At 41.2% G+C, this 15,819-nt stretch overlaps 1 protein-coding gene across 4 annotated transcripts in view; it reads right to left on the reverse strand.

Moving 5' to 3' along the window:
- The window catches only part of RAD51B (RAD51 paralog B), a 460,340-nt gene that overhangs the window by 395,997 nt on the left and 48,524 nt on the right, over positions 1 to 15,819 (reverse strand). For 2 of the 4 annotated variants that reach the window (XM_075502954.1, XM_075502953.1), the window contains exons 3-5: positions 8,327 to 8,420; positions 7,359 to 7,472; positions 3,954 to 4,070 (exon numbers count right to left, since the gene is read on the reverse strand). In XM_075502954.1, the coding sequence (XP_075359069.1) occupies positions 3,954 to 4,070; positions 7,359 to 7,472; positions 8,327 to 8,420 (325 nt within the window). The other 2 variants (XM_075502955.1, XM_075502956.1) reach the window with 2 other exon arrangements.

The following is a 15,819-nucleotide window of genomic DNA, read 5'->3' on the forward strand; positions in this document are numbered from 1 at the left end:
TCACTTGAATCTAAAAAGAACATGACCTGAAAGTGTTCACAAGCTGCAGTACAGCAGTAAAGCAGCAGCAGCAGCAGACACTTGATAGCTTTCTACTAAAATTTCATCTAACAATCATGCTGAAGAACACTTGCAGTGCTGCCAACCTTTGAAACAACTTCAGATCTCATGACTCTTGCAAAAATGCTTTTAAACATCTCCAGAACCAGGCTTTAAATGAGAAACTCAGTTTCTGCATACTTAATTGTTCTCTGCCTTTATGTTTGCTGAGAAGCACCTAATACATGCCCTAATCGCTTTCCACATTTAGTATGTAAAAGGCAAATAAAAAGCAATACACTTTTTTTTTTTTCTAAAACACCTCTAATCTCTTAAATTGGTGATCTAATTTCTGGAGTCTACCTAGTTCTCTCTATAATATTTCTGATTAAATAATTATTATGCATCAGTATTGTCAATCTGACATGAGGGTGCAACAAGACCAAGCCACTGATGGATGTAGTGCTTGCAGTTCTGATCCCATCCACTAGATGTCTTGTACAGACGTCAATATATCAGTCACTTAGTGAGATCACCACCTATTGAAGATACCTGCATTAGGCAGGTCTCTATTTTTAACCAAAATATGTTAGAATACAAAAAACTTAACATTCAAAAGTTTTTTTCAGAAGAAAATTTGAAGTGCAACACCTTTCCTGACGCAGTGCTTTTCATTTCCAATCAGATAAAAGCTCAGCCTATCTTTGAATATATTCATTTCCCCCAACTACCTTTAAATACGGTGATATATATGGAGTATGACCATTCTTAAATAGAGTTTAGCAACAGTTTCCCAGATTTTCTCAACTCTAAAGAGATAAATGTTTTAAGGAAACACTGAAAAAAAAATTAAAATTGAGTATTGTGATAATCAACCAAGCTGAGAAGTATTACAAAATACATAGCTCTGGAAAATTAAGCATTTCCATTTAATTCCTAAAGAGCTTTGTTTTATACCATCTCAGGAAAATTATATTTGACATCCATGGTTTGAGACAACTGCTTGCAGAAATTCCTTTCAGATAATTAAAAAAAAAAAAAATTAAAAAACCCAAACCAAAATTTTGAAGTTAAAGGTTAGCTAAACTCCAGTAAAACTCCCAGCACGTCAACCACTGCTTTCCCTGGCTCACCCTCTGAAGCAATGCCAAGAACATGGCAATCAACAAGCTTAAAATCTATCAGTGCTCCAGAGCCATTCTACCTGGTCTTCAGGCAAGAACACGTCAGATAGACTGCTCTGACAACTGAATGATAGCTAGGCTTAGGATTAAGACAAATATTCACGACATTGTTATCAGCAGCCTTGTAAATTAACTGCGTGGCTCTTCCAACCCAAAAGGATCACATCCACTTATGTTTTTTAATTAGGAAAAAAATATTCCAGGATCCTTTAATGCAAACATTTACACTCTGGCCATTTTTTACTCAAAATTGCCAAGCTACACGAAGGAGGGCAAAATAGACTGGGTTATCTGGGTTGACATCCTTGTTCTGGGCACCACTCATGAGCCAATCACAGGCTCAAGGACAAGCTGGCAAAAGACAGAAAAGACACATCTCTATTCTACTTCTTTCTCCTACCTGTGCAGCAGTGGCTCTACAGTTCAACTAAAGAATCACAGAATCACAGAATCGTATAGGTTGGAAAAGACCTTTAAGATCATCGAGTCCAACCATAAACCTAACACTGTCAAAAACCACCACTACGCCATGTCTCTAAGTACCTCATCCAAACGTCCTTTAAATACCTCCAGGGATGGCGACTCAACCACTTCCCTGGGCAGTCTGTTCCAATGCTTGATAACCCTCTCGGTGAAGAAAAATTTCCTAATATCCAGTCTAAACCTCCCCTGGCGCAACTTGAGGCCATTTCCTCTTGTCCTATCACTTGTTACCTGGGAGAAGAGACCGACCCCCACCTCTCTACAAGAAGCACAATTCAGAAGTTTAAGCAGCATAAGCATGTGAACAGCCATTCTCTGCCTCCACCAAGGAAAAGTTAGTGGACCAGATGGAAATCCCAGAAAGCCAGACCCTAGCCGCAAGTGAGCATCATTTCTTTTCAAACACGGGCTGTGCTATTTCATCAGCTGACTGCATGAACAATAATCCAAAAGAAAAGGAGTCAAACTACACCTAGTGTGCCCACTGCTTTGCTGATAAAAATATTTTTAGGAATCAAAAACTCATCTCCTGCTGAAGGCACTATCCTCTACAGCAGCATAGTTACAATCTCAGGACCCTGCATATTCCACTGCTACTTATAAGAACAGCTCTTTCTTCTTCAATGAAACAGAATTTAGCAAGTCTTTTCTCCCAGAATTTAAAGACTTGCAGTATTCATCTTAAGATTAAGTTCTTCCGATCCAATTTTATTATAGTAAACTGGTAACAAAGCCAGGCCTAAATATGAAGAAAATATTAGTTCTGACAGATCAATGTAAATTCACGGATGCGTTCTTAAACATTTTTATGAAGACCTGACTGGTGTATATTCCTGTACATCATATATCAAAAGAAATATTCAGAATCTTTAAAAAGTAATATCTCCTCATTACGTAAGAGTTCACTAGAGCAGAAACTGCTATAGTCTAAACCCAGTGTTGCTTAGACACCAATATGTTTTAAGTCACTATCAGATTTCATAAATGATTTCTATCTGAGATCAAAACCAATCTAGTTTGATTATAGGGTGTGGAAAAAATGTATTTTCCTCATAGTAAGATTTTTGTAGCTTCTCACTTCTACTTGCTACAGTAGACAAAGAAAAGCACTTGGTAAGGACCGTTAAAGTGTAGAAGGAAAAAAAAATTGTTTCAACCTATCTAAATTCAGAGCATGAGGCACACAATATGTATTTTTCCACTCATTTCAAGTGCACAGCTGAGTTCAGAACTTTACTTTAAGGAGGCAAGTATGGCCACATTGCATAAAACGAACGTCCATCTAGCTCTGGATTCTGTCTCTATGAAGGGCCTACAAGTGATGCTAGGGGAGTAACATAAGAACAGGGCACGCATATATTGATAATCCTTCCAATATATGTTTCTCCATCTCCATTTGTAGCTCAGCAAATTCCTAAGCCAGAGATTGCATCTTTGTATTTTTATAATACTCAATTACTCTTATGAGCATCTACACAAATCCTGTCTTTCCAGATTATAGAAACTATGCAAGTCATTATCACTTTCTGTGACGCCACAGAGAAATCCAGGTACTAGACATGCTCCCTTATTCTTAAAAGAAAATTCTAAGCAAGAAAGTAGCATTGCATCCAAAGTCCAAAGAGTGACAGAGTTATACATAGATAGATATGCAATTTGTAGTGTTGCAATGTATGTGCATATAATACAGGCCTTAATTACAGTCTTTTTTAAAAAGAATGCATTACATATTTATTGCATAAATTAGTTACATTTATATATAAAAGCTCTGTAAAGTCATTCTCACGCCTATATGCTTCACACTTTTGTCCTAATTGCTTATTGTACCTTCATAAAAACTAATTGTACTTCATAAAAGTCAGAGTGAGTCAGTGTTAAAGGGACAGACTCCTGATTCCACACCTTATGCTCTGACCATGAAACCACACTGCAAGTTTCTCACTGTAAAATCCAGCCAACAATTCTCCCAAATTTCCTGGGAAATTTTTCACTTTTTTTTAAAGGAAAATAGGGTCACCAATTTTAATTCCTTTATTTTCTTACTTACCTGACATGATGGGGAAAAAAAACCCAACACACCACCAGAAAAAAAGTGCAGTCTTGACCAATTAAAAAAAACCACTTCTCATCCAAAATTTTTGTGTATTTTGTGTTTAAAGTACCTGACACAAGACAGTCCAACCTATCTGTGACTTTTGACTTCCAGGTGTGATGTGCAACTGCAGTAAAATACATTAAACAAGTTACCTCTGTGAGGGATCCACAGGGCACTCCACCATGCAAGACTTTATCCAAACTATGCAGCGTGGTGGATAAAAAGGCTGAAGAGGGATTGACAGACTTCCTCAGTTTCATTTCATAAGCCTACAAAAGGAGGGAAAAAAGCAAAAGAAAAACACACACACACAAATCAGAAAATGCCCCCTTTTTTTAATGGAAATAGCAAACATTTGCTTTCATCAACCTGGAATGACTTAACACTTGCTAATGAGCAAACTATTCCTATCTTCAGCTATAGTCCTCTCTTAGCTCATCACCCTTCCTTGCATTTATATCCCATTTATAGCTCACAGAGTAAATTTAAAAGTTTGTTGTATCTCCCTCACCACAATATTAAATAATAAGCCTTTAATAATGATGTGTCAAAGGTTTTCTCTGCTCCTGTTCAACAAGGCTTGCTTTCAACCCATAAAACTCCAACTTTTAAATAAGTAAACACTATATATGCATGGTTAGTGACCAATGCAGAACACTCACACAAAACCTAAAACCAAGAACTCCCTGGCCAATGTTTGCTACCCATTTGAAACTGCCTGGGTTGACGGAAAGGTTTGCTAAAGATTCCCAAGTTTTTGAATAAGCCTGGGCTGATCCTGTAGCCATCCATAATTTTCCACTTTTGTGAGGAATACTAGTCAAGAAGACAGGACAGGCACAGAAGTGAAAATAGCTGAATTCCTAGTTCTTCCACTGACTAGAGGAACTGGCCCAAGATCAGAATTCTAGTTCATAAGAATTATTTTCATTTGGGGAATCAATTTAAACCAAAGAAGAAATAACAAAATGGAAATGCTGATCTGGAAACACCAAAACATGATGTTTCCAAAAGAAACAGGTCTTGCTCACACCTTGCAGACATCTGCTAAAACTGACACATTCCTCAACCACTGAGCATCCTGAACATCAGAAGTTTGATTTTGTAAAAGGAACAGTCCAAGATCTAAAGGTAGTCGCTCTAGTTATAATTAAGGGTTCCTAGAGGTTTCAGACTCCTGGCCCAACAACCGAGATTCTCAAAGCCCTGTCACAGCGTACCACCATAACCTGCCGTGATTGACCACTCCAGAAAACCTGATTTCTCTATGCCTGACAGAAATGCAGGCATCAAATTTATCCCAGTCTTAAGATAGTCTGCTGGGAATATGGTGTACTGTGGAAGCACCTCCACAGGAATCATCAATAAGTAAGTAAATAACACAACATTGAATCCTAGATGTTTTAGTCCATACTTGCTGGACCAATAAGTGAGCATTTTTTGTGAACAAGTTGATCAGAAAAATTTCCAGATAGTTCTACCAGCAGGCTAAGATAAGATAGCTTGTACTTTCCTTTTTTATGCTACAGTTCTTCCCTATGTTATGACAGGTAGCATATTAGAATAATATTTGAAATTCATTCAGACATTCTCTGCTCTTGAGTTCTGTTGAGGAGAAATATAAAAAAAATAGCTTTAAAGACACAGAACAGGCCAGTACAGAAAAACAATTAATTTCACCTTACTCAAATGGGATCAGAGTTTATGCTCAGATTCACTTTAAGAGTGAATACATGTACTGATGAAGAAGGATTTGCAATATATTTTAATTTAATCATTTTTTGTTTAACCTCTGACAGGACTTAAACCCTGTAGACTAGAAACAAACCCTGTAGACCATGGCAACAATATTCTAGTCTAGCTTTCCTGCCTAACATGGGCTCTAAAATTTTACCCAGTGATTTCTGTATTTAACCCACAAAATTAGGGTTGAACCAGACTGTCTTTCAGTAAAAAAAAAAAAAAAAAAAAAATTCAATTGTTAAATCAGGAATCCAAGTGAATGAAAAATTACCACCTCCTTAGACAACCTTTTCCAATGGTAACTTATGTTAGTTTCTAAAGACTTTCTTATTACTTCCCATTTCAGGGATTTATTTTTTAATTTATCTTCCAGCCACTGGATCTTGTTCAGCTTTTTGTTCAGCTAGAGTCTAGAGACCTCTAATATAATTATCTTTTCTACTCAGCATATAAGGTGATCAAGTCACCCCTTAACTAACCTCCTCTCTGATGAGCTCAGTAGGCTTCACTCTGTACTTCATACTGCGAGGAAAGTTTTCCAGAAATTAGAGTTTTACTGTATATCTTGGCATACTCTCAAGTTTTGCTGCCAGTGCTTCCAATGTTATATCTGGACAGTATTTTCCCCTTATTTATAACTCCTATTATCCAACTTATTTATTTTTTTACTCAAAGATATTGTCAAACCTTCTTGCTACATCAGTCATGATGACACATCAGTCACTCTGACCTGAAGTCCATTTGTAATCCTGTGTTTGCAAAGATTCAATCCACATCCCTTAAAAATAGCTAACATCCTCTGTTTCTGGAAGTACAGCTCTGTATTGTATGCACTTAGATAGCTGGTCATCTATCAGCTGGCTCTGTATTAACAGTCTTTGACAACTGCTGTCTGACAAACTTCACTATCTGCCAAGCTTCCCAGCAAAGAAATTTGATTGAATAGGGACGTGTGGATGACAGGCAAAAGCAAATGCTAGAACTCTACTTAAAACTTCCATCTGTCTTCAATTTATTATTAACAGTTATTGATGGAAAACTAGTAATTAGCTAGCTTTTAATCCATTCAGTATAAGTCATATTAATTCTACATATCACTAACTTTAATGCAGTATGTTTGTGAATTTAAAGTTTCACAGAGTTACTGCTACAATTACTATGCCAATTACACATAATAAACTTTGACATGGCTTATTTTTTTTCAGGAAAAAAAGCAGGCTGCATTGACACAGGTCAGAACTGTCCATGTCCTCTCTGTTCTAAAAAGACACCATTTTTGACATCTTTTCACCTGAATTCAAAAAAGAAAACAAAATCCAGCCACTGCATTGCAGCTAACAATGGTTAGGCCACCTGTAGCCTAAACCACACTACGGCTCATTTACATGGATGGAAAAAATCCTCAAGTTATTTTCAGGATCACTTCACTTCTGGGCACCAATTTTATGTCTAAAACCAATTTGTACTGAAATTCTTATTCTTTGCTTGTATTAAACAATGCTTTTTTTTGTAGTTGCAGGGTCCAAACTGGAAGTAATTTTTATATGCTGGATTGCAGAGAGAATGCCATATTTCCCTATTGCACTCAGAACCAATTCTGCAAGTCTGAACAATCTCTTGAGGTTATAATACCTAATAAAAGTCACTGCATCAAACTAAAGTGCCTCAGAGATCTAAATTTAAAAATAAAAGTATCATTTCATTGTGCAGTCAAACTGAGACATCACAAACCTCCCAGGTAAAAAGATGAGTGACACTGTTTAGCTTTTTCCCAGATACTGTATCAAAAACAGAATCAACACAAGCATACTTACTGTCTGCATTTTGGGAGCACAAGCTCGGCTGACTTTACAAAGAAGCTTCTGCACATCATAGTAGCTCTGTCCCGTCACTTTCATTAGCTCCAGGAGCGAAAGACATAAAAAGTCCTGAAAGATGACAGAACAGTTCAGAGAGCTCATCCTAGAAATCAAGACTGGGGACTAAACTGATGCAATTTATACACAACTAGTATTCACTCCACAGGTTTACCAACTGTGCCATGTTATACACTATTTATGCTATACCTCTTCTACCTTTCTCTGACACCAGTATATTAAAAGAAATTGTACTCATATTTTAAAGGACATGGAGTCAAAGGACCAAACATTCAAGAATGGTGTGAAGGAATTGCAACAAGATAACACCTTTCTGCCCACAGGCATCTCTATCTACCAAAAAAACATTCAAAATACGTCACGTCTTCTAGATTGCAGTCCTAGGGCTAGATCCTGTACTTATGATGCATACTACTGAAATACATAGGGCCTCTTGGCTCTCTTTAGGCAAGCATTCACAAGAACAACTTCAGAACATACTGCTGAATCAACCCATAACTGATAGTGTAACATCACAGCATGTTCACACACTAGATCATGTAGTATACTTATGTTTTTGTGAAGTGTTCACAAATGGATGTCTTGCTCCATAGAAGTAGTAGCTGCACACTCCTGCTAAAATAAAGCATCTTCAGGTTCTTTAGAAGTGAAGGTAGGAAGTATGTACAAGTTTAAATGTTTTAGTTAGGCATCTATTCTTTTAAAGCTATATTTTTACAAGGCAGCAGGCCAGACAGAGCCTGCAGTGCCCCCTACTTTCTATAAAGTAAAGCTCCCTGTAAATTAAACTACAAAAAAAGTAAACAGTACACACATTAAAACACCACCCCACCCCACCCCCCAAAAAAATACCAAAAAACAACCCCCAAAAAAGACCCCCCACAAACATAAAATAACCCTTTCACCTGACAGGTAGTGATCTGATGGCGACTCAGCCTTTCACACAGCTCCTGAGACAACCTTGCTCTTCTTAGTTTCTTAGCAGCCATGCTCCCCAATCTACAGGGCAAACAAAACAAAATTTTTTGAAAGATGCTTGGAATATGACTATGCAGACAATTACACTCACTCCTTGCTAAAGAACAGGAAAGTGTGAGCGCATGTGTGTGTGTATATATATATATTATATATAAAATTTAAGGTGATATAGACTTCCCATATAACTGCTCTGAAAGCAGTTATGTTAAATTATATTACCACTGTTAAGTTAAGTTATATTACCACTCTGAAAGCAGTTATGTTAAATTATATCTCTTCATATTTGACCACGTATGAGATCATGCCAGTAAGAACAGAAGAGTCAGCAATGTTTATAGGACAGATGTTTCTGGGACATAAAAAAGCTGGAAATTACTCAGTGGTGAACTGAACAAGAAATCCTCATGCTATACTGCATTGGAAAGAAATAAGGTTATCTTTGGATGCCTGAACACGAATAGTAGAGTAATCACAGTAAGTATTTAGCCCTAGAACGAATACTGCTAGAACAAAACACTCAGTTCTGGTGACCCAGGATTCGGGACAGATGTTGAAATAATAGGAAGGACCCAGAAAGGAGACACCAGAAAGACTGAAGGGCTGGAAACATACTTTAGCATGCAAGACTCAAGACAGTCAAACCCATCTCATAGTGTTCTATGTAACAATTTATGAAATAAACACAGTTAATAAAGAGTTGTTTAATTTAGCTAACAGTGTAAAAGAAACCAGAAGCCAAGGCTAAGCATATGAAGATGAGAACTACAATGTAAATACTATTTTATTCTAAAAGTGAACAAAAATACCATTGGACCAAGGCAGCAACAATTTTGATATATTCAGTCACTTCAGCAAATTGTATTTATTGAGATTCCTGCTTAAAGACTATCTGATTATTTCAGATAAGCCTTAAGACTATTTTACATAGCAGATAAGATTACACTGCCACTACAAATCTTTCTCCCCTTAGCTCTCAGCTATTTGCATTTGTCCTTTTTTTTTTTGTCATTGCATTCTACTGAACAAAACTCCACAGGATAGTATTCAGCTCAATACAATCTAAAGCACACGTTTTCCTAAGCTATATGTTTGAGTACATAGCTGTTTCACAAATATTATTTAGGCAATATTCCTAGTATTTATTTAGCCAGAAGTTTAGGCAAAATAAAAAGGTTTTTAAATAATGTAAAATTGCTACAGCTTTTGCAGATGCACAGGCCTCCACATCTTCACAAGACAGAAACTTTATTGCTCTGCAAAATCCTCTTTAGACAGGAGGAAAAGCAAACGTTTGAAGAGTTCAGTGTCCTTCAAGTTACCAGCGGTATTAATAACCATTTGTCATACAAACTGCACACTCTGCCTCGAGTACTATGGTGGTTTCTGTTTTTGCACATACACCACTTATCGCTGCAGCCGAACAAAAGCCTAGGCACAACCTCTGGTAACCGATTTTGTGACTGAAGCGATGGCAGCGGATGCCCGCAGAAGCGCTGCCCGTGCCCTCTCGGTGGTCCCGGGACGGGCAGGTGGACAAGGACACCCGTGAGGGGGAAACATACACACATACGCCGGCACGGACTTACACCAGGTGACACAGCTGCTGCAGGAGAGCCTGACATTACCACCTCATCTGGAATGAGAAAATGAACTTACGACCCCAACACCTGAAGGCGAGCAGCGCCGGCACAGGGCTCCCCTCCCGCCGCCCAGCCCAGCCGACTCAGGCGCCCGTCCCCCCGCATCGGTCCGGGACCCGGGGCTGAGCCCACAGCAGGGGCCCTGACCTGGCCCGGCCCCGCCTCGCCCCCAGCAGCGCCGTGGACACCCGACACCTCGCTCCCGCCGCAAACCAGCCTCGGCCCCGCGGCTCCGGGGCCTCCCACCGGGCCGGGCTGGGCCAGACGCGCCCGCCCGAGGAGGAGCGCGCCCCGCGCACCTGAGAACTTTTTCAAGGCTCCCCGCGGCGGGCGTGAGGAGGCGGGGCCGCCGGGCAAGGCCTGCACTCGCGATTGGCTCCGCTCCCACCAATCCCCTCGCACCCGTGACAGCCAGTGGTGCGCAGGGCATGCCGGGAGCGGGCGGGAAGGCGGGAGCGTGCGCGCGCCGCCCTCCGGCCTGTGATGGCGGTGGCGGCTGTGCTCGGCTCCGGGGGCTGCGGCCTAGCGAGGGCCCTGCGGCCGCGGCGCCGCCCGGGGTAGCGCCCCTCCTGCACCCGCTCCATCAGAAGAGAAGCAGCTTTGGGGGGAAAGAAGGGGCCGAGGGGACGTTCAGTGTTTATCCCCGCTCGTGAACGTGAGCGCCTCCCCGGAGGTGGAGGCGCCGGGCCAGGCTGCTGAGGTGGAGGACGCGTGCTCCGGGCACGGAAACCTCGATGGGGGCATGCTCGGGGGTTGCCTTTCACAGTGCTTCCATGCGTTACCCTAGAAATTTCTGCCTTCCTCTGCACATAAAGCACCTACAAAACCTGAAAGTCTCCAGCATGAAGAGTGCGATGCATATGTTCATTTGTTAATAAAGCATATTGGAATGCTGATTCTTGTCTTCAAATTGAGGGCTTACAAATGTCTGGTCTGCTGCCAGCTCTGGGAGAAATGCTTTCTGACTGAAGAAGCTATTACCCTGTAATGTGAATGTAACAGGGAAAATCAGTCGTCAAACATGACTGACGTGACCTTACTAACATCTGTATGGTGAGTTTTCCAACTCACTGTAGCTTATACTAGAAAGTACTGAAGTTAGTATTGTATATATATTGTCTGCATAATCTTTACAGTTCTAGAAATTAACCTAACTGAAGAAAAACTGGACTAACATTACCTGGGACGTTTACTGAAGGCCTGTGCATTGGGAACTGCATGGCTGGGGTTTTGTCAGTACTGAAGAAGATACGCTGCAGTGAAGCTGTGAAATACAGAACACTTCAGCCACTTTTCCAAACTAGCGAACAGGAGAAACATAGCAAGAAGCTGACTATCATGAAATGCCCAACAACCGTAGTATCAAAAAAAGTCAGTGGAATTAGCGTTTCATTCATACCCTGAAGGGAGCTTACATGCCCAAAGAAGTCCAGGGGATTTAAGAAGCTGGACAGGGAGTAAGCAGCCCATACAAAAGCAACTCGGAGCTTTAGTGACTAGCTAGCTGCACAGGGAGAGGAGAGATGAAATGGAGAAAGAGCTCCTCCTAGTGTAGTTGGCCTTTAAAAGTTGACTTGAAAAATGTAAGTCACAATTGAGAAAAGCTGTCTAGGGGAAGGGAAAGGATGTCTGTTGCTGCAGTTTAGTTTCAGTGGAAACAGGAGGGCATGACCATAGTATAACTCTGTTATGGACTACTATTTCCTGCTTGGTACAGTAGTAGCAGGAGCCCTACCTTCCCACCAGAGGTGCAGGAAAAAGTAACATTGCCTTGATTACTTTTTTCCTTCCCACAAATGCAACAGGGCTTTCCCTTCACCTCCAGGCCAACAGGCTTCCTTCCCATCTTCCGCAAAAACAGAATACCTGTATTAAATCAGAGAACTGTTTTGGGATGTTGAGCAAGGCAAGCAAATCTTACCATCCAGGTGGTTTAGAAGATTTGTGAACAAAATCAATATACCCTGGTGCCTCTCCTGCAAGTTCTTTGTATCCCATTTCTCAGCATAGTCATGACTGTTCCACTCCTTACTTCTCAGCTATGCAGATACACCTCTAAATCTACTGGCAAATAATCGTGCATCATCTTCTCCATGTAACTTGAGAAAGTTAATATATATCCAGAGGATAATCAGAGAAGTGTTCACATACGCCTAGTTACCATCAACATTCTCAAGCAGCAACACGGCAGGCAGCTCCACAGCTTCCATATGTTTGACTAGGCCAGTAGTGGCTAGGGAATCAGGGCACTCTGCAAACAGCTCTGCTCTGTGACCTTGGTCAAGTCCCTTAATGACAGGGTGTCTGTTTTCCTTCTCAGTTTTGGTTTTACCTATTTAGACTGTAAACAGAGTAGGCAGTGCTGGCCCAATAGACTTATGTCTCGGGCATGACACAGCAGAGCACTGCTCTAGTCTAAGCCTTTAGCTGCCCCTGGAGCTCATAAGAAGGCATTAATAAAGCTAAGAGCTTCTTACTTTATAAGAAATGAGCCCCACCACATTAATTTAAGAAGGTCCTTTAAACTGGTAACATTGGAGCAATACTTACAGAAAGGCGAAGCATAACAGCAACAACAAATGAAGTCTCATAGAAGCAGAGTGCTCAAACATCAAACACATCAATTACAATAAAAAAGGGAATGGTGATTAGCTTGCTAAGGGGCAAGCCAAAAGGGACAGAGTCTGATTTGAAGGGCACAGGATGAAATACTTATCAGTTCTTATCCAAATAAATACTTAGCAGTTATGTAATTCTGCAAGACTCCAGAACTGAAAAGATAATGGCAACATTTTTCCTTTCTGGAAAAGAATCCACAGAAAAGTTTCTTCCTCTACCCCAAGACAGCCTTTTGTGAGCATCTTCAGATAATAGTTTCACATTCTGGAACATTTCAGATCATTCACTTAATTACTAACACAGCATCAGCTCACTGATACTGACTACAGTCCTCAGGTTTATTACTGTTTTCTAACTATCAATTCTTGCCTTAAAATTAGCAGTGCTCCCCTGCCCCTGTGAAAGGAAAGAGTCTCCTCAAAGGGAGTTCACTGTATAAGAACACAGCAACAACTCTGCCTCACAGGGGTAATCCAGATATTCAGAGCAATTCCCCACCTTATGCTTGCTGACTAGAGTCTAATTAGTCTAATATATTCTTATTCCTTGGGGTTATCTACTTGATGCCTACCACATTCTTTAAAAAAACCACCCATGTGCTCCTGAGACTGGAAAGCGACTATAGACCAGCCCGTGCTTTCCTGGGATTAAGGTCCCAAGAGGTTGCTCAATAACAGTACACAAAGGAACCGCCAACGGAGTATTCTCTCCATTGCTGTCTCCCCAAAGGAGATGGAGATTTACTTCCAACCCTTTGGGGTTCCCCCTTTTCACAAAAGAGAATTTAAAAGATCTCACAAGGAGGCCTGCACCCTGGTTAAAAATGCCTTATTTTCCATGCCATCCATACCAGCACAGCTTTAGCAAAGCTACTTCACTTGAGACTTTCCCAGCTGCAGCTGCTCCAGGGATGGGGTAGAGGGAAAGGAAACCATCTTTCTGTTGTTTCTGCAAGCTGCTTAGCACAACCTCACTGTTATCATTGGCTGTAATAAACAGATGAAGAACAACAGACCTGTGAAAAATTAGCCCATCTTCTCATTCTGAGTGATTCTCCCCCTCCCCCAGTCCTCTGAACAGTCTGTGGACCAGATAAATGCTTCTCCCCAGGCAATTAACCTTTTTCCTCCTGCTCAGGAAGGATTAAAACCAATTATAATGAATCCTCCTCAGGTATTAGTGAGGACCTGTCTGACCACACACATTTATACCCAGGAAAAAGCAGCTTTTCTCTCAGGACAGGCAGAAGGTATTTTTCTGTTTTCCACCTCTTCACACATGCCACTGTGGATTCAGAATTAGCCATCACCCCCAAAACCATTTCAGAAATATTCAGCAGCAATGTAGAGTTTTTGAAAGAGAGCACCTGTACCTCCTACCCTTTTTACAGAAAAGCAGACTAGCCACCTTTGCTGCTATTGTAGGCAGAAGGACAGACCCACCTGCACATTACAGCTTTGAAAAATTCAGCTGCATTTGCTTTCTGCCCAAATTACAGCAAACAAAATGAGAGACCTCAGGGATTATTCCACTTTTAGCCTGTAGTCATCTAAGCAGATTGCCCTCCAAGATCAGCTTCCTACTTCATTTAGCTTTTTCTGGTTAAAGGGACAGCAGGAGTCATTCAAGTCTTTGGTCTTTTTATATTTCCCTGTTAAGGTTCTGTTAGATGAGAAGGCCATGAACTGGCAGAGTGGCAGCATAATAATCAATGTGGAGTTGTTGTAACCAGAGCAGATCTTCACCCATACATGCTACACCCAATCTACCCTACATAAACCAAACCTGACTGCCTCCTGCCTTTCGCCTGTGCCCTACCAGCACCCGTTTTTACTGCCTTGTCTTGAGTTTCTGTTTACTGAGGTGTTGGGGTCGTCCCAGTAGTGATGTCTGCAATCACCAGGCCTTGCCACTCTCGCCACAAAATTTCCTGCAGCTTTCCCTGGGATGCTGAGGTAGACCAAGAAATGACAAATATCACAGCAGCAGGCCTTTAGGAGCATTGCACAAAGCAGATAATATCTGACTGAGGTAATCCTTAGGTCCCCACTGCAGCTTTTTGTTGCTAAAGCATGGAAAATCTGCAACATAGCCTATTACTCAGAAACTTGAGCTATATTTAGACTTTTGTCCTGTGAAGCAGATCTGTTTCACTGTGACAAGCTATAGAAGCAAACTCAGTAGTTCAGTGGTTCCCCTTTGATCAGCCCAGTTCTCTGGGGACATGTGCATCCAGCGTGTCACCCTGTGATCCTTCACAGCAGCCAGCCTCTATTCAGAAGCTGCAATTAGACTAGAAAAATCCAAGCACCTCACAGCGACTGGTAGAGAAAGTGCACTGTGTACCCCTTGTCATCACACACAGAGTCAGACACCATGAAATTAGTACTGATGGTGCCTGGTTTTAGCAGTTACGGTGGGACATCTGTTGCTTTCAGGTACAGCCCTCGCTCCATCTGGAGAGTTCCTCCGTGGAGAAAAGAGGCAACGGGAGCCGGTGGACTTTACCGAAAGATGAGCTTTTTTGCTTGGACAACACCAGCAGAGAAGGGTAGATCCCAGACACTCATCTCCGTGCAGTTGCCAGAAACGGGGGTGCCCCTCAAAAAAAGACAGACTTGTGCACGTACAATGTCAAAAAAAACCCTGATGTGACTATTTTTGTTTGGCTCACCACCCAAGGAGCATGTTCCAAATCAGTGATAGCAGTGAAAGTGCCTTGGTTTTTGGAAAAGAAGTTTTCGCTTTGTGATGTTCCAGATTCATCACTCTGATAAACCAGCAGCTGAACTGAGCCCAATAGCTCTTATTTCAAACAACAAACACACAAACCAGCAAGCAAACAAAGCCTGGAACACTTCATTCCATGAATCGTTTCAGTCTGGGGCCTTTGGCTCTTGCATGCTTTTCATTCTACTTCTTTTTAAAGCTATGAATGAGATCCCTATGGCTGGGACTACAAAGGAAACTGCTCCAGACATCCTCACCATCCTCCCCAGAAGATGTTGCTGAACTGTTTCCAAAGGTGGCTGAGTGTCATGGAAGAGAGAAGAAACCACCAAACCTGGGCAGAAAAAGCAGAGGAAGGTCTCCACTCCCACAGTGTTTGTGCCTTACAGTTTCTGCCTGGCCCTGAAAGAATGAGACATCTTCATGCCCTG

This window comes from Mycteria americana, chromosome 5 (assembly GCF_035582795.1).
Source record: "Mycteria americana isolate JAX WOST 10 ecotype Jacksonville Zoo and Gardens chromosome 5, USCA_MyAme_1.0, whole genome shotgun sequence".
In the NCBI taxonomy this organism is placed as follows: domain Eukaryota; kingdom Metazoa; phylum Chordata; class Aves; order Ciconiiformes; family Ciconiidae; genus Mycteria; species Mycteria americana.